At 44.0% G+C, this 25082-nt stretch overlaps 1 protein-coding gene across 3 annotated transcripts in view; it reads left to right on the forward strand.

The window, feature by feature from the left end:
• The window catches only part of LOC129845274 (protein phosphatase 1 regulatory subunit 29-like), a 186093-nt gene that overhangs the window by 151856 nt on the left and 9155 nt on the right, over positions 1 to 25082 (forward strand). For 2 of the 3 annotated variants that reach the window (XM_055913148.1, XM_055913147.1), the window contains 2 exons: positions 20549 to 21135; positions 23533 to 23682. In XM_055913148.1, coding sequence (XP_055769123.1) covers positions 20911 to 21135; positions 23533 to 23682 — 375 coding nt within the window. In that variant the 5' untranslated portion in view covers positions 20549 to 20910. Of the gene's footprint in view, positions 1 to 20548; positions 21136 to 23532; positions 23683 to 23704; positions 24170 to 25082 lie in introns of those variants that run through there. The other variant, XM_055913149.1, reaches the window with a different exon arrangement.

Consider the following 25082-nt stretch of genomic DNA (forward strand, 5'->3'; position numbering starts at 1 on the left):
ATGTCATTTGATTCATTATCATCTAAATGGCAACATTCTTCATAGATCTGCACTCCTACTTTACGGCGCTTTGTGAATACGGGTGGAGATAAGACGAGCTGAACCTAGCCCCCCGGCACATACGCTATTGTAGGGTTGGGAGACCCTGTGGCCCCTGGACAGGGTCATCTAGGGAGGAGCTTCCCCAACCACCGAGGCAGTGGGCGTGTGGCTAACAGAGACAGAGTTGTGCTTGGCAGATCGGAAGGAGAGGCACATCATTATTTTAATGAGAAATTCTGTCCACTTGACAATTCGACAGAATTCACTATTCTTTATGATGATGATTCTTACAACTTGAGACAGATCGGGCTCCAGTACACATGAATACATCATATGGAATGTAACACCGATACAGATGCTGTGCATGTGATGGTTTCAAATAGTAATGTGTCTACAGATAGCTAGCTCTGTCTATGCTTTTTCTAGGAAATGTCTATCTGATATTATAGCCAGCTGATGTTGTTCTAGCTAGTTGACCCAAAGCAGGCTTTTCTCCTCCTCTGTGGTCTGCAGATGCATGACGACATGATTTAAAACAATGTATTTAGCCTTTATTTAACTAGGCAAGTTAGTTAAGAACAAATTCTGATTTACCATGACGGCGCACAATTGGCCAAACCGGGCCTACACCCAATCACGTCCGGTTGTGATACAGCCTGGATCCAAACCAGGGTGTTTGTAGTGACGCCTCTAGCACTGAGATGCAGTGCCTCAGACCGCTACGCCTCTCGGGAGCCAGCCATGATCATGATGTTGTGGCTGTAAAATTTATTAATGGACATTGCGCTTGAACAACAACAATTAGCTAGCTATATAAGATGGACATGTTCAGGGAAAGCAGCTCATAGTAAACCAATAGCATGTCTATCATTGGATTGGTGTCATCTCGTCTGGGTACTGGAGCACCCTGATTGAAGCAGTTTCACATCTAATCTTCTCACCCATCCTCTTGATTCTACAGGGAGCTAGCCTGCTCTCCTCAAAACATCACTAGCATGCTAGCTAACGTTAACAAACGTGAGAAGACATCTCAGCTTGCTAACCAACCGACACACCAAATATACACTGAGCAAACCATACTTTTAAAAAGCAATGTTAGTCTCAACCAAATGACAAGTAGCTACATAGCTAGAATCTCTAGATACAGGCTCGGCAAAGAAGGCTCTAACGCTAGCTACCGTCAGCTTTGTAGAGGCTGTGCTATGTGGAATCAGTGTTTTCACCTTTCTCACCAACGCCTTGCTGTAGCTTATAAATTCTGTGAATATCATTTAGTAATTTGATCCATATTTAGCACAGTGGAAAGCGTTCTTCCAAGACTCTTTGAAAGTATACTCCAGAATGACAACACCTCACCTAATTGGCTGGAAGAAAAAGCCGCCCACCATGGCTCTGGTGTTTTTCTCTACTGGTGAATTTGTTCACATATGAAGTTAAATTGTTTGCAGGTGTTGTTATATTTATTCTTACATCACATTATGTGTTTTCGACTGTTGCTGCATTTATTCTCAAAGAAGTTACATGTTTGCAAATGTTTTCTGCTAAAACGGATTATACAAGTGCAACTCATACTTTGCATGCTTGTGCACTTCTGTCATTATTTTACCTCCGTAACACACACACACACACACACACACACACACACACACACACACACACACACACACACACACACACACACACACACACACACACACACACACACACACACACACACACACACACACACACACACACACACATAGCTAGGCCTGACGTACACACACACACACACACACACACACACACACACACACACACACACACACACACACACACACACACACACACACACACACACACACACACATAGCTAGGCCTGACGTACACAAACACACACACCAGCTACATCTTGAAAGCACCACCAAGTCCATTAGCAACGTGTTTCTTCCCCAGAAGGAGGAATAGAAAACAGAGGACAAATGGGTCTGGAGGACATCGCTCTGTTTCCCTTCTTTCATGTTGTAGAGCACCTCTTCCCTTTACACCCTCTTCCTCTAATCGTCTCTTCCCTTTACACCCTCTTCCTCTAATCGTCTCTTCCCTTTACACCCTCTTCCTCTAATCGTCTCTTCCCTTTACACCCTCTTCCTCTAATCGTCTCTTCCCCCTCTTTTTCCTCTTGTACAGCATGTTTGCAGCACCTAGCCAGCCAGCCAGCCAGCCAGCCAGCCAGTCAGTCAGTCAGCCAGCCAGTCAGTCAGCCAGCCAGCCAGCCAGCCAGCCAGCCAGCCAGCCAGCCAGCCAGCCAGCCAGCCAGCCAGCCAGCCAGTCAGTCAGTCAGTCAGCCAGCCAGTCAGCCAGCCAGCCAGCCAGCCAGCCAGCCAGCCAGCCAGCCAGCCAGCCAGTCAGTCAGTCAGCCAGCCAGCCAGTCAGTCAGCCAGCCAGCCAGCCAGTCAGCCAGCCAGCCAGTCAGTCAGCCAGCCAGCCAGTCAGTCAGCCAGCCAGCCAGTCAGTCAGCCAGTCAGTCAGTCAGTCAGTCAGCCCGTCAGCCAGCCAGTCCGTCTACCAGTCCGTCTGCCAGTCCGTCTGCCAGTCAGCCAGTCCGTCAGCCAGTCCGTCAGCCAGTCCGTCTACCAGTCCGTCTGCCAGTCAGCCAGTCCGTCAGCCAGTCCGTCAGCCAGTCTGCCAGCCCGTCAGCCAGCCAGTCAACCAGCCAGCCAGTCAGCCAGCCAGTCCATCTGCCAGTCCGTCAGGCCGTCAGCCAACCAGTCCATCAGCCAGTTAGTCAGTCAGTCAGTCAGCTGTACTGTTTCACTGCCAGATAACCAATAGGGTACACAGAGAGACATTGGTGCTGCTGTGAGCTATCATAGGTATACACTTGGTTGGCACTACATTCCCTATTGTTGCACTATTTTGGACTGGAGCCATACAGGTCCCGGTCAAAAGTAGTGCACTATATAGGGGAAAGGGTTCCATTTGAGATGCAGATAGAGTCTTACTAAGCTTCTCTCAAAGGCTTCAGCCCAAGGCCATTTTCTTCAGTGACTCTCGGTACAGTGAAAGTGCGTGTGTTGTCTCTGCATGTGGCCCATTTGCCTACAGTATTGTAAGTGTGAGACCGTCTTATCTTTCCCTTAGGCAGCATGTACTGTAGCAGGTAGGATAAAACAACGGGGAGATACCGTAGCAACACTCTCATCCCCTACAGCAGAATGAAGTGGGAGGGAAAAGAAGAGGAGAGGACTAGGTGGTACATTAGGATAATAAGGAGAGCAGAGGGGGAAAGAGGAGGAGAGGACTAGGTGGTACATTAGGATAATAAGGAGAGCAGAGGGGGAAAGAGGAGGAGAGGACTAGGTGGTACATTAGGATAATAAGGAGGGCAGATGGGGAAAGAGGAGGAGAGGACTAGGTGGTACATTAGGATAATAAGGAGAGCAGAGGGGGAAAGAGGAGGAGAGGACTAGGTGGTACATTAGGATAATAAGGAGAGCAGAGGGGGAAAGAGGAGGAGAGGACTAGGTGGTACATTAGGATAATAAGGAGGGCAGATGGGGAAAGAGGAGGAGAGGACTAGGTGGTACATTAGGATAATAAGGAGAGCAGAGGGGGAAAGAGGAGGAGAGGACTAGGTGGTACATTAGGATAATAAGGAGGGCAGATGGGGAAAGAGGAGGAGAGGACTAGGTGGTACATTAGGATAATAAGGAGGGCAGAGGGGGAAAGAGGAGGAGAGGACTAGGTGGTACATTAGGATAATAAGGGGGGCAGAGGGGGAAAGAGGAGGAGAGGACTAGGTGGTACATTAGGATAATAAGGGGGCCAGAGGGGGAAGAGGAGGAGACGACTAGGTGGTACATTAGGATAATAAGGGGGGCAGATGGAGAAAGAGGAGGAGAGGACTAGGTGGTACATTAGGATAATAAGGAGGGCAGATGGGGAAAGAGGAGGAGAGGACTAGGTGGTACATTAGGATAATAAGGAGGGCAGAAGGGGAAAGAGGTGGAGAGGACTAGGTAGTACATTAGGATAATAAGGAGAGCAGAGGGGGAAAGAGGAGGAGAGGACTAGGTGGTACATTAGGATAATAAGGGGGGCAGAGGGGGAAAGAGGAGGAGAGGACTAGGTAGTACATTAGGATAATAAGGAGGGCAGAGGGGGGCAGAGGAGGAGAGGACTAGGTGGTACATTAGGATAATAAGGAGGACATAGGGGGAAAGAGGAGGAGAGGACTAGGTGGTACATTAGGATAATAAGGAGGGCAGATGGGGAAAGAGGAGGAGAGGACTAGGTGGTACATTAGGATAATAAGGAGGGCAGAAGGGGAAAGAGGAGGAGAGGACTAGGTGGTACATTAGGATAATAAGGAGGGCAGAGGGGGAAAGAGGAGGAGAGGACTAGGTGGTACATTAGGATAATAAGGGGGGCAGAGGGGGAAGAGGAGGAGAGGACTAGGTGGTACATTAGGATAATAAGGGGCCAGAGGGGGAAAGAGGAGGAGAGGACTAGGTGGTACATTAGGATAATAAGGGGGGCAGAGGGGGAAAGAGGAGGAGAGGACTAGGTGGTACATTAGGATAATAAGGGGGGCAGAGGGGGAAAGAGGAGGAGAGGACTAGGTGGTACATTAGGATAATAAGGGGGGCAGATGGAGAAAGAGGAGGAGAGGACTAGGTGGTACATTAGGATAATAAGGGGGGCAGATGGAGAAAGAGGAGGAGAGGACTAGGTGGTACATTAGGATAATAAGGAGGGCAGAGGGGGAAAGAGGAGGAGAGGACTAGGTGGTACATTAGGATAATAAGGAGGGCAGAGGGGGGCAGAGGAGGAGAGGACTAGGTGGTACATTAGGATAATAAGGAGGGCAGAGGGGGAAAGAGGAGGAGAGGACTAGGTGGTACATTAGGATAATAAGGGGGGCAGATGGGGAAAGAGGAGGAGAGGACTAGGTGGTACATTAGGATAATAAGGAGGGCAGATGGGGAAAGAGGAGGAGAGGACTAGGTGGTACATTAGGATAATAAGGGGGGCAGAGGGGGAAGAGGAGGAGAGGACTAGGTGGTACATTAGGATAATAAGGAGAGCAGAGGGGGAAAGAGGAGGAGAGGACTAGGTGGTACATTAGGATAATAAGGGGAGCAGAGGGGGAAAGAGGTGGAGAGGACTAGGTGGTACATTAGGATAATAAGGAGGGCAGAGGGGGAAAGAGGAGGAGAGGACTAGGTGGTACATTAGGATAATAAGGGGGACAGAGGGGGAAAGAGGAGGAGAGGACTAGGTGGTACATTAGGATAATAAGGGGAGCAGAGGGGGACAGGGGAGGAGAGGACTAGGTGGTACATTAGGATAATAAGGGGGACAGAGGGGGAAAGAGGAGGAGAGGACTAGGTGGTACATTAGGATAATAAGGGGAGCAGAGGGGGACAGGGGAGGAGAGGACTAGGTGGTACATTAGGATAATAAGGAGGGCAGAGGGGGGCAGAGGAGGAGAGGACTAGGTGGTACATTAGGATAATAAGGGGGCAGAAGGGGAAAGAGGAGGAGAGGACTAGGTGGTACATTAGGATAATAAGGAGGGCAGAGGGGGGCAGAGGAGGAGAGGACTAGGTGGTACATTAGGATAATAAGGAGGGCAGAGGGGGGCAGAGGAGGAGAGGACTAGGTGGTACATTAGGATAATAAGGGGGCAGAAGGGGAAAGAGGAGGAGAGGACTAGGTGGTACATTAGGATAATAAGGAGGGCAGAGGGGAAAAGAGGTGGAGAGGACTAGGTGGTACATTAGGATAATAAGGAAAGCAGAGGGGGAAAGAGGAGGAGAGGACTAGGTGGTACATTAGGATAATAAGGAGGGCAGATGGGGAAAGAGGAGGAGAGGACTAGGTGGTACATTAGGATAATAAGGGGGCAGAAGGGGAAAGAGGAGGAGAGGACTAGGTGGTACATTAGGATAATAAGGGGGGCAGATGGAGAAAGAGGAGGAGAGGACTAGGTGGTACATTAGGATAATAAGGAAAGCAGAGGGGGAAAGAGGAGGAGAGGACTAGGTGGTACATTAGGATAATAAGGGGGGCAGATGGAGAAAGAGGAGGAGAGGACTAGGTGGTACATTAGGATAATAAGGAAAGCAGAGGGGGAAAGAGGAGGAGAGGACTAGGTGGTATATTAGGATAATAAGGGGGGCAGAGGGGGGCAGAGGAGGAGAGGACTAGGTGGTACATTAGGATAATAAGGGGGGCAGAAGGGGAAAGAGGAGGAGAGGACTAGGTGGTACATTAGGATAATAAGGGGAGCAGAGGGGGAAAGAGGAGGAGAGGCTGTTTGGCAACATAGGGAGGAAGAGAGCGGTGAGGGCCACCTCAGAATACAGATGCCTGAGAGACAGAGAGAGAGGTTCAACCAGTGGTACAGTTTATTTTACACATTCATAATGCTCTCCTTTGATCCAGCCTCAGTCAGTAACAGTCCTGTCAACACCCGGCCTCTGCATAATGGATGACTGGCATCTCTACACTCTTCTGGAAAATCCTATTGGACTGGTCAGAGAAAATGTGTTTCTGTGTGAGAGTATGTAGGTCATGTTTGACCATAGGCAAAGTCTAGGGAGAGAGAGGGGGAGGCAGAGAGGGAGGCAGAGAGATTGAGAGATAGGGAGAGAGAGGGGGAGGCAGAGAGGGATGGAGAGAATGAGGCAGAAAGGGATGGAGAGAGGGATGGAGAGAGGCAGAGAGGGTTGAGAGAGGGATGGAGGGAGGGATGGAGAGAGGGAGGCAGAGAGAGGGATTGAGGGAGGGATGGAGAGACAGACTTGTGCATGGTGATGATAGTCTTGTCAAGTTCCAAAGGCTCCTCCCACGATTAAAGGTTGACAAATCAAATCCCTGAGCCCTGGTTGGGGGGTGGAACAGGATCTCTGATGCTTTCTCTGGTTATCCGTAGTGGACACAGCAGTTCTGCTTCAGCTTTCCAGCTTTCAGATCCTCTCCCCCTCCTCTCTCCTCCTCCTCTCTCCTCACTCCATTTATCCTATCTCTGTCACTTTCAATCCCCCTCTTCCTTCCCTCATGTCTTCTTCCTCACCCTGTTTGCCCGCTCCCTGCATCTTCCTCCTCTGCTAACTCCTACCTTAATATATTGAGTGGTAACAAGCTCTTTAGTAATCATACACTCACATGGAGGGAGACACACACACTGCTGCTGCTGGCCGCGCTCTGAGCTGGGGGACAGAGCAGAGAGGTGACGGCTGGTGACAGACACCATGTGTTAGTCTGAGTGGCTGAGAGAGATGGCCTCAGACCACAGCAAGCTCAGCCAGACTTCCATATCCCTCACCTCTCGCTCTCTCGCTCCCTGTCTTTCTCTCTCAATTCAATTCAAAGGCCTTTATTGGCATGGGAAACATATGTTTACATTGCCAAAGAAAGTGAAATAGATCTCTCTCTCCCCCTCCCTCCCTTAGACCTCAGCCAGCTCAGCCAGTCTCCCAGCACCATGCTGCAAAGATGAGTTGAACTGGTCTTTTCTATGGGCCTCTCTTCCCTGTCCCTCCCAGCACCATGCTGCAAAGAGGAGCTGAACTGGTCTTTTCTATGGGCCTCTCTTCCCTGTCCCTCCCAGCACCATGCTGCAAAGAGGAGCTGAACTGGTCTTTTCTATGGGCCTCTCTTCCCTGTCCCTCCCAGCACCATGCTGCAAAGAGGAGCTGAACTGGTATTTTCTATGGGCCTCTCTTCCCTGTCCCTCCCAGCCCAACAGCAGCAGAAGGCAGGAAAACAGTCTCTGGCCCCTCTCTCTCAATTTCCTGCCCTCACTTTTTTAAATCAATCCCTACCCCTTCTAGTATCCCTTCCCCTCCCTTTCCACATCCTCTCTCTTCTGGCTGAATCAACGTTGCTTCCATGTCTTTTCAACCCCCAAAAATGTATATGATGACGATTTGCAAAAGGTCATCAACGTAAGGGCATTTTGTCTCTTTTCCACCCAACGTTTAATAACCTAAATCCAATGACATGGTGAATTTTATTTTTTGATTTCACGTTGAATTCACGTTAGTTGAAGACTCAGCCAAATGTCAATCAAAACTACGGTAGACGTTGAACTGATTCATTTAATCTCTATTTCTCATCATTTTATGGCAATACAATCAAATCACACACACACACACACACACACACACACTGGCATAGCAGAATATTATACAGCCAAGCCTTATCACTGCCATAGCAGAATATTATACAGCCAAGCCTTATCACTGCCATAACAGAATATTACACAGCCAAGCCTTATTACTGCCATAGCTGAATATTATACAGCCAAGCCTTATCACTGCCATAGCAGACTATTATACAGCCAAGCCTTATCACTGCCATAGCAGAGTATTGTACAGCCAAGCCTCATCACTGGCATAGCAGAATGAATATTATACAGCCAAGCCTTATCACTGGCATAGTAGAATCTTATACAGCCAAGCCTTATCACTGCCATTGTCACGATCGTTATGAGACGAATGAGTGGACCAAGGCGCAGCGTGGAAAAAAGACATCTTCTTTTAATGAAGAAAAACACTTACTAAACAAACAAAAAACAAACGATCGTGAAGCTAAAACGAACTAAGTGCACACATGCAACATAGACAATTACCCACAATCACCTAAAGCCTATGGCTGCCTTAAATATGGCTCCCAATCAGAGACAACAATAAACAGCTGTCTCTGATTGAGAACCAAACCAGGCAACCATAGACTTTCCTAGACCTCTCTACTGAACAGAACCCCATACACTATACACAACCCCCAAAACAATACACACACCCTAAACTAGACAAAACACAGAAACATCCCATGTCACACCCTGACCTAACTAAACTAAAAAAGAAAATCAATATAACAGAGGCCAGGGTGTGACAGCCATAGCAGAATATTATACAGCCAAGCCTTATCACTGCCATAGCAGAGTATTATACAGCCAAGCCTTATCACTGCCATAGCAGAGTATTATACAGCCAAGCCTTATCACTGGCATAGCAGAATATTATACAGCCAAGCCTTATCACTGCCATAGCAGAATATTATACAGCCAAGCCTTATCACTGCCATAGCAGAATATTATACAGCCAAGCCTAATCACTGGCATAGCAGAGTATTATACAGCCAAGCCTCATCACTGGCATAGCAGAGTATTATACAGCCAAACCTTATCACTGCCATAGCAGAATATTATACAGCCAAGCCTTAACACTGCCATAGCAGAATACTATACAGCCAAGCCTAATCACTGGCATAGCAGAATATTATACAGCCAAGCCTCATCACTGCCATAGCAGAATATTATACAGCCAAGCCTTATCACTGCCATAGCAGAATATTATACAGCCAAGCCTCATCACTGCCATAGCAGAATATTATACAGCCAAGCCTTATCACTGCCATAGCAGAATATTATACAGCCAAGCCTTATCACTGCCGTAGCAGAATATTAGACAGCCAAGCCTCATCACTGCCATAGCAGAATATTATACAGCCAAGCCTTATCACTGCCATAGCAGAATATTATACAGCCAAGCCTTGTCACTGCCATAGCAGAATATTATACAGCCAAGCCTTGTCACTGGCATAGCAGAATATTATACAGCCAAGCCTCGTCACTGGCATAGCAGAATATTATACAGCCAAGCCTTGTCACTGGCATAGCAGAATATTATACAGCCAAGCCTTATCACTGCCATAGCTGAATATTATACAGCCAAGCCTTATCACTGCCATAGCAGAATATTATACAGCCAAGCCTTATCACTGGCATAGCAGAATATTATACAGCCAAGCTTCATCACTGGCATAGCAGAATATTATACAGCCAAGCCTCATCACTGGCATAGCAGAATATTATACAGCCAAGCCTTATCACTTCCATAGCTGAATATTATACAGCCAAGCCTTATCACTGCCATAGCAGAGTATTATACAGCCAAGCCTTATCACTGCCATAGCAGAATATTATACAGCCAAGCCTTATCACTGCCATAGCAGAATATTATACAGCCAAGCCTCATCACTGCCATAGCAGAATATTATACAGCCAAGCCTTATCACTGCCATAGCAGAATATTATACAGCTAAGCCTTATCACTGCCATAGCAGAATATTATACAGCCAAGCCTTATCACTGGCATAGCAGAATATTATAAAGCCAAGCCTTATCACTGCCATAGCAGAATATTATACAGCCGAGCCTTATCACTGGCATAGCAGAATATTATACAGCCAAGCCTTATCACTGCCATAGCAGAATATTATACAGCCAAGCCTTATCACTGCCATAGCAGAATATTATACAGCCAAGCCTCGTCACTGCCATAGCAGAATATTATACAGCCAAGCCTCATCACTGCTGGTTTGCCTGAAACCCTAGTATCTCATGTTTATTTCATAGTAAGTATGTGTGTATATGTATGCATACGCCAGCTCCTTTTTTTTGTGTGCCTGTGTGTCTCTCTCTCTGTGTGTGTCTGTGTCTCTCTCTCTCTCTGTGTGTGTCTGTGTGTCTCTCTCTCTGTGTGTGTGTGTGTGTGTGTGTGTATGTGTGTCTGTGTGTGTCTGTGTGTCTCTCTCTCTGTGTGTGTCTGTGTGTCTCTCTCTGTGTGTGTGTCTGTGTGTCTGTCTCTGTGTGTGTGTCTGTGTGTCTCTCTCTGTGTGTGTGTGTGTGTGTGTGTGTGTGTGTGTGTGTGTGTGTGTGTGTGTGTGTGTGTGTGTGTGTGTGTGTGTGTGTGTGTGTGTGTGTGTGTGTGTGTGTGTGTGTGTGTGTGTGTGTGTGTGTGTGTGTGTCTGTGTGTCTCTCTCTCTGTGTGTGTCTGTGTGTCTCTCTCTCTGTGTGTGTGTGTGTGTGTGTGTGTGTGTGTGTGTGTGTGTGTGTGTGTCTGTGTGTCTCTCTCTCTCTGTGTGTGTGTGTACGTCAGCCCGCTTGCCATTTAACCGAAGGTGAGCTATCAACCCTGTTTTTCCTTACTTAGTCTGCCGTCACCAACATACATATGTAGTGTGTGCGTGCGTGCGTGCATGTGTCTAAACATGTGAATACATCTCTGCCTGCCAGGTTGATGATCTCTCTGTATTGTAGGCAGTCAAGTGGCACAGCTAAGTGTGAACTTTTCACCCATGCCTCTGAATTCTAAAAATAACACCAGGCCATTTTGAGGTGTTGTCGGTTCTAGTCATTTTATTTTCTGTGTGTTTGGGACTGGGTTGGGTCTGTATTTGTGTACGTACGTGGACTTACATTTATGTGTGTGTGTGCATGTGAGTGTGTATTTGTGTGCATGTGCATTCTTGTGTGTGTGTGGTTGTATGTGTTTGTGTTTAATGTTAGCTTTGACAGTTTGAGGGATGGTTTCTATCTGCTCCAAACAGATGTGGAATCATCCTTCAAGTTTTTAGTTTGAGTAATAATCAACCACTTCCAAATGGAGGCCTATGATCAGGGCTCTCCAACCCTGTTCCTGGAATACTACCCTCCTGTAGGTTTTCACTCCAACCCTGTTCCTGGAGAACTACCCTCCCGTAACCCTGATCTAGATGACACACCCAGCATGTTGACATCACCCATCAACAATTTCTACCAGACATTATCATAGTGAGGGTTTAAACAGATCTACAGGTGGGGCCAAGCTAAAGAAAAACTTCTTTGGGTCTGAGATATCTAGTAGTAGACTTTATACGACATCTTCAAATATATATATATATATATATATTATTATTTTTATAATTTTTTCTACCTAGCAACAATTGATACAGAAACAATTGATAAATAAGGGTAATATAAGAACGCTTGGAGCAGATGAGTGCATATTGACTGTGTGATCTGGTAGCACTGAGACATTGACCATCTATCATAGTAATAGCTGTCATATCTTACACAGTGGGATCACTTCTGCATTATCTCTATCTTTATGTGAATGGAGCTCTGATAGGTTTGTGGTCAAGGTAGGGTCCTGTTTCTATGCATTAGGATTGAGACCACTTGACGATACGCACGCACCGACACACACACAGTCGTGTTTAACCTGTCTAGGATGAGGGTGCCGCTAGCGGCACTCCCCCCCCACCCCCACTGAAAAACCAGTGCCGCGAAATTCAATATTTTTATTTTTTTTTCAAATATTTAACTTTCACACATTAAAGTCCAATACAGCTAATGAAAGACACAGATCTTGTGAATCCAGCCAACATGTCCGATTTTTAAAATGTTTTACAGGGAAGACACAATATGTAAAGATGTAAATCTATTAGCTAAAAACACATTAGCATAATCCACCATCTTTTATTTGTCCACCAACACCAGTAGCTATCACCAATTCGGCTAAACTAAGATATTTATAGCCCCTAACCAAGAAAAAAACTCATCAGATGACAGTCTGATAACATATTTATGGTATGGGATAGGTTTTGTTAGAAAAATGTGCATATTTCAGGTAGCTGGCATAGTTTACAATTGCACCCACCGTCACAAATGGACTAGAATAATTACAATGAGCAACGTGTTTACCTAACTACTAATCATCAAACATTTCGTAAAAATACACAGCATACACTAATCGAAAGACACAGATCCTGTGAATACAGACAATATTTCAGATTTTCTAAGTGTCTTACAGCGAAAACACAATAAATCGTTATATTAGCATAGCACATAGCACATAGCAGCCCAGCATTGATTCTAGCCAAAGAGAGCGATAACGTAAACATCGCCAAAATATATTATTTTTTTCACTAACCTTCTCAGAATTCTTCAGATGACACCCCTGTAACATCACATTACAACATACATATACAGTTTGTTCGAAAATGTGCATATTTAGCCACCAAAATCATGGTTACACAATGACAAAAGTAGCCCAGCTGGTGAGAAAATGTTGGTGCGCCATATTAGACAGTGATCTACTCTTTTACATAAATACTCATAAACGTGACTAAAAAATATAGGGTGGACAGCGATTGATAGACAATTTAATTCTTAATACAATCGCGGAATTACATTTTTTAAATTATCCTTACTTTTCAATACAGTTTGCGCCAAGCGAAGCTACGTCAAAAAACATGGCGTCCTAAGCCACTAACATTTTTCGACAGAAACACGATTTATCATAATAAAAATGTCCTACTTTGAGCTGTTCTTCCATCAGTATCTTGGGCAAAGGATCCTTTCTTGGGTCTAATCGTCTTTTGGTGGAAAGCTGTCCTCTTGCCATGTGGAAATGCCAACTGCGTTCGGGATGAACTGGAAGCGTGCCCAGCGATTCACAGCGTTTCAGAAATAAATGTCCCAAAATCGCACTAAACGGATATAAATTGCTATAAAACGCTTTAAATTAACTACCTTATGATGTTTTTAACGCCTATAACGAGTCTTAACATGACCGGAGAAAGATTACTCCCAACACTAATGCTTGGAACAGGTGCGGGTCGGTGTCCTCCACGCGCATGACGCACCAAGAAAAGAGTTGCTAGCTACAGGGTTTTTTAATTTATAGTGCCTGTGAACGCGCAATCGACCCCATTCAAATCGTCATCACGTAAAGGCATCCAGGGGAAGACGTAAGCAGTGTCCGTATACTCATAGCAATAACAGTGGCCTTTTAACTGACTCCAGATCAGGGGCCAACATTTCTGAAATCTGACTCCATGTCAGGGAAATTGCTGTAGAATGGGTTCTGTTCCACTTAGACACAAAATTTCAACTCCTATAGAAACTATAGACTGTTTTCTATCCAATAATAATAATAATATGCATATTGTACGATCAAGAATTTTGTGGGAAGCCGTTTCAAAAATTACACGATTAGCATAAATAGTGACAACAGCGCCCCCAGCCTTAACAAGTTAACTAACCTTCTGGAGACACACAATACAACCCTAAAACTATTATTGTATAATCTTGTATAGTTAAGCACATACACACACACACACACACACACACACACACACACACACACACACACACACACACACACACACACACACACACACACACACACACACACACACACACACACACACACACACACACACACACACACACACACACACACACACACACACACACACACACTGTAATGTGTCTGTGTGTAGCTGGTGTAGATGAGTCAGGCGAAGGACAGCAGATATGAGTAATGTTTGCAATTTTACTCAACAATAATAACAAATCACGACAATAAATCCCAGGCCACAATTATGGACCGCAATACACTAAACAATCACTCACAAACAAATATGGGGGGACAGAGGGTTAAATAATGAACAAGTAATTGGGGGATTGAAACCTGATGTGTAAGAAAAGGAAAAACAAATGTATCGCCGATGGCTAGAAGGTCGGTGACGTCGACCGCCGAACGCCGCCCGAACAAAGAGAGGGACAGACTTCGGCGGAAGTCGTGACACACACACTGTCAGCCACAAGAGTTAATTAAAACGCAGATTTCGAGAGGTGATAAGGAACAGCAAAAAAGAACCCTTTGAAAAATGAAAAAAAAATTGAATTAATTTCTTTCTTTTCTTCCGCACTTCATCTCAGAAGAGGAGGACCGGAAGCTTTGTTTCCTCTCAGTCAATCATATTCCTTGTCGTTCTTGTTGAAAGAGACAGGGAAGATAATACCAGGGATAAACAATGGAGAGAGAGAGAGAGAGAGAGAGAGAGAGAGAGAGATGCTTACTTATTTTAACTTGTGTGCTTTAACCATTTGTACATTGTTACAACACTGTATATATTTAATATGACACTTGTAATGTCTTTATTGTTTTGAAACTTCTGTGTGTGTAATGTTTAATGTTAATTCGTTTTGTTTGTTTCACTTTTGTGTATTGTCTACCTCACTTGCTTTGGCAATGTTAACACATGTTTCCCATGCCAATAAAGCCCCTTGAATTGAATTGAATTGAGAGTTAGAGATGCAGAGAGAGATACACAAATATACAGAGAGGGAGAGAGATACAGAGAGAGATGCAGAGAGAGATACACAAAGATACAGAGAGAGGCAAAGATACACAGAGAGAGAGAGAGCCAAAGATACACAGGGGTAGAGAGGTAGGCAAAGATACAAGGGGAGAGAGAGGGAGGAAAAGATACAGAAAGAGAGAGAGAGAGGCAAAGATAAAGAAAGAGAGAGAGAGAGGCAAAGATACAGAGAGAGAGAGAGAGACAAAGATACACAGAGAGAGATGGGAGGCAAAGATACAGAAAGAGAGCGAGAGAGAGAGAGAGAGAGGCAAAGATACACAGAGAGAGATGGGAGGCAAAGATACAGAGAGAGAGATAGAGAGACAGAGAGTGACAGAGAGTGACAGAGAGTGACAGAGAGAGAGAGAGAGAGAGAGAGAGAGAGAGAGAGATACAGAGAGAAAGAGAGAGGGGAAAGTGTGTGTAAGAGAGAGAGTTCCAGATCTTAGGGAACTGCAATGCAATTATTATTAGTATTAAATATTTTATTATCATTTGGTGGATGCTTATATTTTTCCTATGTCATACATTTTTTCCTGTGTTCATATGCATGTGTGAATTGGAAATTCGTTTTTTGTATATCTCACCCTCGGAGAGTGGGTTCACAGCCAGGGTCTGCCATTATCAATGGAGAGAGGTAGCTGAGAGAGAAACAAAGTGAGCTGGAGAGAAAGAATGAGAGCAACAACAAAGACCTTGTGTTGAACTAATGGACTGCATAGACACTTCTGAAGACCTGGAGCTGAAGCCCAGAGCTTCACAGACACCACAACATACATTAGAGCAAATTAAACCTGGAAATAGAGACTTGAATCAAAAGCCAGTTGAAATGCAGCTCCATAATTATTACAATTATTATAATTATTACCCATTATCAATAGCAGGCAACAGAGATAAGGCCTCTCTAATTAGTGTTTTAATTACAGCATATTTTGACATATGTCAGCTGTCAGTCAAACTGTGCAAAAGTGAAATCAAAACATACGTTTAGGCATTCATTCATAGTGGAAAAGGTTAGGGATAGGGATAGGGTTAAGGTTAGTGTTAAGGTTAGGGTTAAGGTTAGGGATAGGGTTAAGGTTAGGGTTAAGGATAGGGTTAAGGTTAGGGTTAAGGTTAGGGTTAAGGATAGGGTTAAGGTTAGGGTTAAGGTTAGGGTTAAGATTAGGGATAGGGTTAAGGTTAGGGTTAAGGTTAGGGATAGGGTTAAGGTTAGGGTTAAGGTTAGGGTTAAGGATAGGGTTAAGGTTAGGGTTAAGGTTAGGGTTGAGGTTAGGGTTAAGGTTAGGGTTAAGGTTAGGGATAGGGTTAAGGTTAGGGTTAAGATTAGGGTTAAGGATAGGGTTAAGGTTAGGGTTAAGGTTAAGGTTAAGGATAGGGTTAAGGTTAGGGTTAAGGTTAGGGTTAAGGTTAAGGTTAGGGTTAGGGTTATGGTTAGGGATAGGGTTAAGGTTAGGGTTAAGGTTAGGGTTAAGGATAGTGTTAAGGTTAGGGTTAAGGTTAAGGTTAGGGATAGGGTTAAGGTTAGGGTTAAGGTTAGGGTTAAGGTAATGGATAGAGTTAAGTTTAGGGTTAAGGTTAGGGTTAAGGTTAGGGTTAAGGTTAGTGTTGGGGATAGGGTTAAGTTTAGGGTTAAGGTTAGGGTTAAGGTTAGGGTTAAGGTTAGTGTTAGGGATAGGGTTAAGTTTAGGGTTAAGGTTAGGGTTAAGGTTAGGGTTAAGGTTAGGGATAGGGTTCAAACAGAAAACTAATATTACTAAATGAGTGTCTGGAAAAACAACAACATTTGAGAGAACCAATCAATGCGTCCGCTCAACTTCTGAGCTAATATTGCATTAACAAATGGCCTCCTGTCCAGACTGGTGAGTCACAGCTCTTCCTCGCTGTGTGGTCACGTGGGTCGCATCAGCCAGGCTAGGACCACAGAGACAAATTGCTTTTATATATGTGGCGTATTACCTTTACTGAGCTATGGAAGCCTATCAGGGTCAAAGGCAAATTGACAGTCTCTGATGGGGGAATTGAATTGTCGATATCAATTTCACAGCGTGACAGAGAGTTGGAAAGAGAGAGAATGTGTGTGTGTGTGTGTGTGTGTGTGTGTGTGTGTGTGTGTGTGTGTGTGTGTGTGTGTGTGTGTGTGTGTGTGTGTGTGTGTGTGTGTGTGTGTGTGTGTGGTTGTGTGTGTTGTGTGTGTTGTGTGTGTGGTACTGAGAGTTGGGTGTCAGTAGCCAAAACGAGAGGTGACCGGGATCTGAATTAGGTGCATGCTGTGGAGATGAGAAGATTAGGGACAGACCAATACAATAGGATAGGTTCCTACACTCTTAAGTGGATCCTTTTGCACTGTCCTGAAAAGGTCAGAGGATACAGATGTGTCCCAAATCTCTTAGCAGGCTTACTTGCCTCCACCACACACTCATGTAAAGTAGGGAGGATCAGAATGAATTCCACCACATTATGTTCCCCTGTTAAGTGTTCCCAGATCAGGTAGCTCTTGAGGATATGTTTCCATTGGACCAATGTCCACTGTTCTGTCAGTCACTTTGCATTGAAGCATCTGCTAAATGGCCACATTATGATGTAGCCAAGGAAGTCCAGCTGTTTAAGACCATCGGGATTTGTGGATAAAGAACTTCTCTGCAGTTTGAGAGGAGATGATGGCGTGAGTAAAGTGTGTGTGTGTTAGCTTAGTATTTTCGTGAATTGCATATTAACACCACGTTTATGCACTCCAGCGAAGTGTGGTTAAGTGTTTGTCAACATTCAGTTACAACAGACGCACGCACGCACGCACGCACGCACGCACGCACGCACGCACGCACGCACACACACACACACACACACACACACACACACACACACACACACACACACACACACACACACACACACACACACACACACACACACACACACACACACACCACTCCTCATGAGTGGTTAATGGTGCTTGTCTAGGCTCCTTTGAACCCCTCTGCATATGTGTCTTAAACTGGCTCTTAAAGATAAACACTGTGTGTGTGTGTGAGTGTGTGTGTGTGTCTCTCACAGATAAACAGTAGGAATACAAATATCAATTTGTTTTTGGTATAAAATAACAGAAGAACATAAGGCCGTCTGAGAAAATGGGCTCTCGATTGGCGCAGCGGTCTAAGGCACTGCATCTCGGTGCTAGAGGCGTCACTACAGACCCTGGTTCAATCCCGGGCTGTATCACAACCAGCCGTGAGCAATTGGCCCAGCATCGTCCGCGTTAGGGGAGCGTTTGGCCGGGGTAGGCCATCATTGTAAAATAAGACTTTGTTTTTAACTGACTTGCCTGGTTAAGTAAAATAAAAAAATAGGGCCTCTTCACTTATTTATTTAACCAGGATAGTCCACTCACAGACAGTCATTTTGTATTAATTTTGGAACCTTTATTTAACTAGGCAAGTCAGTTAAGAACAAATTCTTATCTACATTGATGGCCTACCAAAAGACAAAAGGCCTCCTGCAGGGACGGGGGCTGGGATTAAAAATAAAATAAAAATACAAGACAAAACACACATCACGACAAGAGAGACACCACAACACTACATAAGGAGAGACAACAACATAGCATGGCAGCAGTACATGACAACACAGCATGGTAGCAACACAACATGACAACAACATGGTAGGAACACAACATGGCAGCAGCACAACATAGTATCAGCACAGAACATGGTACAAACATTAGTGGGCACAGACAACAGCACAAAGGGCAAGAAGGTAGAAACAACAATACATCACACAAAGCAGCCTGTCAGTAAGCATGTCCATGATTGAGTCTTTGAATGAAGAGATTGAATTAAAACTGTCCAGTTTGAGTGTTTGTTGCAGCTCGTTCCAGTCGCTAGCTGCAGCGAACTGAAAAGACGAGCGGCCCAGAGATGTGTGTGCTTTGGGGACCTTGGCAGAACGGGTGTTGTCTGTGGAGGATGAGGGCTGCAGTAGGTATCTCAGCATGGGTAAGCTGAATCAGGGTTAGTTTGGCAGCTGGGGTGAAAGAGGAGTGATCTCGGTAGAGGAAACCAAGTCTAGATGTAACTTTAGCCTGCAGTTTTGATATGTGCTGAGAGAAGGACGGTGTCTAGCCAGTAACAACTGCTTTCCAAGGAGTCCTACACTGAACAGGCAACATGGTTCCTGTGTTATAGTAGTGTCATTTCATCGGTGTGACTGGTAGACATTATGTGGTTTTGTAGAAAAAGTGAAACCAGTGGGATGTACAGGTAACTGGCAAAATAAAGGAAACACCAACATAAAGTGTCTTAATAGGGCGTTGGGGCACCACGAGACAGAACAGCTTCAATGCAACTTGGCATAGATTCTACCAGTGTCTAACCTGGTCCCTTGTGTCATTTCATTGGCATGACTATAGATACATGACACTTTTTTTTGGGGGGGGGGGATTAACATTGTAAAACCCATTTAAATGTAAGTGATATGGTTCACAAAACAGTGAACCTTGTCCTGTGTGTTTGTGTCATTTCATCGGCGTGGCTAGATACATTACAAAATATGTTTTAGGAAAAGTGACGTTGAAAATGGAAAATCCATTTGAATTGCTTTAGCTGTAATGCATACGCTTTAGTATGGATTACATCCTAACCCACGTTAATCCAGCAGAGAAACACACACACACACACACACACACACACACACACACACACACACACACACACACACACACACACACACACACACACACACACACACACACACACACACACACACACACACACATTGATCCAGCAGATAGGCCTAGCTTTTAGCCAGCTTTTTAGTCCCTTTTTCTCACTCCTTTATTCCCATCTAGTACCTTTTTCTCGCTCCTTTATTCTCATTTAGTCCCTCTTTCTTCTCCCTTAGTTCCTTTAAAGAGCGTTGATGATAGCTTTATTGTAGAGCACAGAAGCTCTATAACTGAATTGTGAAAGGCTTGTGAACAATGGAGAATGTCTATGAAATTAGATTTGATTGTTTTAGGGTTTTTATCATTTACATATTTATTGGTGAGTAGTATGCTAATGTGTTTGCAGCAGAACTGCAATTCGATGATGCTGTGTGTGTGTCTGTGTGTGTTTGTCTATGCGTTATGCATTTTGTTTTATACGTTTGAATAATATTACTTGTGGGAAATGCTTGTTATATGAAAAGTCAAATCTATGATGATCTTCTTTATTAGTAAATTGAATAATCATCATTGCTAATGGATATTTCAGTGTATCATGTTACCTGGAAGTGATGGCATATCTTCATGTGTTTCGTTATGTCTCATTTACACAGCTCATTTTGAAACCAGACCTAAAGTCAATTAATTAGAAATCCTCGGGGAATACGTGAAAGGGATTAACAATTTGTATTATTTTGTCATTAGCTGTTTTAATCCAGATTAAATTATATTTTTTTCTCCTGCCCACTCTTTCTCCTGTCTTTATCTTTCCTTCCCTCTGACTTTCTGGATCTCTCTCTCTCTCTCTCTCTCTATTTTTCTCTCTCTCACACACAGGTTCTCTGCCAAACTGAAAGGGAGTTTTCCTCCATCTCTGTCGCCGAGGGAAACGGTCATTAGGGGCCATGAGTTGTTGCTGGAGCTACCGTCATTGTATCCCTCCGACACGGAACACTTAAAATGGGGTCTATGTTACCAGCTACCATGGCTGCCAAGCGGCAAGCCATGCTCTAATCGCCTAGGCAACAACCTATCTGTGACCTACGACTCCCTGTCTCTACTTCCTGCTCTGGCCACACCCCTTCCTTACCTGTCAACCAACCTGATTTCAAACTTGCCTGCTTCATTTCCTAATATTCTCCCCTTTCACTTAATTTCTTCAGAAGATAACCCCTCCTATCCTCCCTTCCTCCCTAACCATGGCCAACAGGTTTCTCCACCTCCCCTCCATCCCGCTCTCCCTATCCCTCTCTCCATCCATCTTCCTCTACCTTCTCCCCCCATTACTTCTTCTCCTCCACCTCCCTGGGTCCGTCCGGGGGGACTGCTGGCTGATCGAGGGGGATAAAGGCTACGTGTGGCTGGCCATCTGCAGTCAGAACCAGCCCCCGTACGAGACCATCCCCCAGCACATTAACAATACGGTACTGTTATGTTCTATATTATAGAGTATATATTATGCTATACAACCTACCCCTAGCAGTAATTGTAAAATATGTCATTTTAATTGCAATTCTGGTTTTGCTCACTAAGGTGTTCCTTTTCAACCACTGTATAACATCACCAAGAGTTAGAACAATATAGAATTGAAACAGTAGTGGTGCTGGAACAGAGCCTTGAGGGACACTAAAACATACCTTACTTTTCAACCACCGCAGTTCATATGTCCCATAGGAACCACCATAGTTTGGCAATTTGTTTATCCTGTCTAGGACACACGTCCCGCAAGCGGCACACCCCCCCCACCCCCACTGAAAAGGCAGAGCCGCGAAATTCAAAAAAAATTTTTTTTTTAATATTTAACTTTCACACATTAAAGTCCAATACAGCTAATGAAAGACACAGATCTTGTGAATCCAGCCAACATGTCCGATTTTTAAAATGTTTTACAGGGAAGACACAATATGTAAAGATGTAAATCTATTAGCTAAAAACACATTAGCATAATCCACCATCTTTACTTTGTCCACCAACAACAGTAGCTATCACCAATTCGGCTAAACTAAGATATTGATAGCCCCTAACCAAGAAAAAAACTCATCAGATGACAGTCTGATAACATATTTATGGTATAGGATAGGTTTTGTTAGAAAAATGTGCATATTTCAGGTAGATGGCATAGGTTACAATTGCACCCACCGTCACAAATGGACTAGAATAATTACAATGAGCAACGTGTTTACCTAACTACTAATCATCAAACATTTCGTAAAAATACACAGCATACACTAATCGAAAGACACAGATCCTGTGAATACAGACAATATTTCAGATTTTCTAAGTGTCTTACAGCGAAAACACAATAAATCGTTATATTAGCATAGCACATGTGCAAACATTACCCCAGCATTGATTCTAGCCAAAGAGAGCGATAACGTAAACATCGCCAAAATATATAAATTTTTTCACTAACCTTCTCAGAATTCTTCATATGACACTCCTGTAACATCACATTACAACATACATATACAGTTTGTTCGAAAATGTGCATATTTAGCCACCAAAATCATGGTTAGACAATGAGAAAAGTAGCCCAGCTGGTGAGAAAATGTTCGTGCGCCATATTAGACAGTGATCTAGTCGTATACATAAATACTCATAAACATGACTAAAAAATATAGGGTGGACAGCGATTGATAGACAATTTAATTCTTAATACAATCGCGGAATTACATTTTAAAAATTATCCTTACTTTTCAATACAGTTTGCGCCAAGCGAAGCTAAGTCAAAAAAAATGGCGTCCTAAGCCACTAACATTTTTCGACAGAAACACGATTTATCATAATAAATTGTTCCTACTTTGAGCTGTTCTTCCATCAGAATCTTGGGCGAAGCATCCTTTCTTGGGTATAATCGTCTTTTGGTGGAAAGCTGTCCTCTTGCCATGTGGAAATGCCAACTGCGTTCGGCATGAATTGGAAGCGTGCCCAGAGATTCACAGCGTCTCAGAAATAAATGTCCCAAAATCGCACTAAACGGATATAAATTGCTATAAAACGCTTTTTATTAACTACCTTATGATGTTTTTAACTCCTATAACGAGTAGAAATATGACCGGAGAAATATAACTGGCTTCACTAGTGCTTGGAAAAACAGTGGGTCGGTATCCTCCGCGCGCATGACGCACCAAGAAAAGAGCTCCTACATACAGGGTTTTTTCATTTATAGTGCCTGTGACTGTGCAATCGACACCATTCAAATCGTCATCACGTAAAGGCATCCAGGGGAAGACGTAAGCAGTGTCCATATACTCATAGGAATAACAGTGGCCTTAAAACTGACTCCAGAACAGAGGCCAAAATTTCTGAAATCTGACTCCATGTCAGGGAAATTGCTGTAGAATGAGTTCTGTTCCACTTAGAGACAAAATTTCAACTCCTATAGAAACTATAGACTGTTTTCTATCCAATAATAATAATAATATGCATATTGTACGATCAAGAATTTTGTAGGAAGCCGTTTCAAAAATTACACGATTACCATAAATAGTGACAACAGCACCCCCTAGCCTCAACAGGTTATGCTAGCTTACAAATACTAGCTCACTGTTTTGCTATACTACTTGTTGAGCTGTTTGATGAAAAAAAAGTATTGTTCTTTTCAATTAGATTTTATTTTAGTTATTTGAACATTTGAAAAACACAATTAAACTGCGTGGATACAATGCATTTATAAAAGTTGACAACTTATTTCCATTGTGGTCCTCTTTCAACCCAACTTTCAACAGAAATGCAAAGCTAACACTAAATGTTTTCTTATGCTAGCTCGTGAATGCCGAGACGTTTGATATTAACAAGTTCTCGTTCTTTCAACACAACAGGTCCATGACCTGAGGTTGAATGAGAACAAGCTGAAAGCAGTGCTATTCCACTCCATGTATCGCTTCACCAACCTCACGGACCTCAACCTCACCAAGAATGACATCTCTTACATAGAGGACGGGGCCTTTACCCATCAGGCCAACCTACAGGTAAGGGATTTGATTGGTTGGTTGGTTGATGTGTTGAGAGGGAGGGATTTGATTGGTTGATTGGTTAGTTGATTGGTTATTTGTTTGATTGGTTGGTTGAGAAAGAGATATTTTACATAGAGGACATGGCTTTCACCCATCAGGCCAACCTACAGGTAAGGGATTTGATTGGTTGGTTGAGAAATAGATATTTTACATAGAGGACATGGCTTTCACCCATTAGGCCAACCTACAGGTAAGGGATTTGATTGGTTGGTTGAGAAAGAGATATTTTACATAGAGGACATGGCTTTCACCCATCAGGCCAACCTACAGGTAAGGGATTTGATTGGTTGGTTGTTTGGTTGGTTGAGAAAGAGATATTTTACATTGAGGACATGGCTTTCACCCATCAGGCCAACCCACAGGTAAGGGATTTGATTGGTTGGTTGAGAAAGAGATATTTTACATAGAGGACATGGCTTTCACCCATCAGGCCAACCTACAGGTAAGGGATTTGATTGTTTGGTTGGTTAGTATGTTGGTTGATTGATTGGTTAGTTGGTTGGTTGGTTGATTGGTTAATTGGTATGTTGGTTGGTTGATTGGTTAGTTGGTTGGGTGACAACGAGATCTCTTACTTCAGGGATGGGCAACTCCTCTGGGGCCTGATTGGTGTCACACTTTTGCCCCAGCCCCAGTTTACATACAGTAACTTTGGAAAGTATTCAGACTCTTTGACTATTTCCAATTTTTTTTTAACGTTACAGCCTTATTCTAAACTTGATTAAATAATTTTTTCCCCTCATCAATCTACACACAATACCCCGTAATGACAAAGCAAAAATAGGTTTTTAGAAATGTATGCTAATTTATAAAAAATGTAAAATGTCACATTTACATAAGTATTCAGACCCTTAACTCAGTGATTACAGCATTGATTCTTCTTGGGTATGATGCTACAAGCTTGGCACACCTGTATTTGGGGAGTTTCTCCCAATCTTCTCTGCAGATGTTCTCAAGCTCTGTCAGGTTGGATGGGGAGAGTTGCTGCACAGCTATTTTCAGGTCTCTCCAGAGATGTTAGATCGGGTTCAAGTCTGGGCACTGACTGGACCACTCAAGGACACTCAGAGACCTGTCCTGAAGCCACTCCTGCGTTGTCTTGGCTGTGTGCTTAGGGTTGTTGTCCTGTTGGAAGGTGAACATTCGCCTCAGTCTGAAGTCCTGAGCACTCTGGAGCAGGTTTTCATCAAGGATATCTCTGTACTTTGCTCCGTTAGTCTTTTCATCGATCGTGACTAGTCTCCCAGTCCCTGCTGCTGAAAAACATCGCCGCAGCATGATGCTGCCTCCGCTATGCTTCACCGTAGGGATGGTTCCAGGATTTCTCCAGACATAACGCTTGGCATTCAGGCCAA

The sequence above is a fragment of the Salvelinus fontinalis genome, unplaced genomic scaffold (genome assembly GCF_029448725.1).
Source record: "Salvelinus fontinalis isolate EN_2023a unplaced genomic scaffold, ASM2944872v1 scaffold_0265, whole genome shotgun sequence".
Lineage (NCBI taxonomy): Eukaryota > Metazoa > Chordata > Actinopteri > Salmoniformes > Salmonidae > Salvelinus > Salvelinus fontinalis.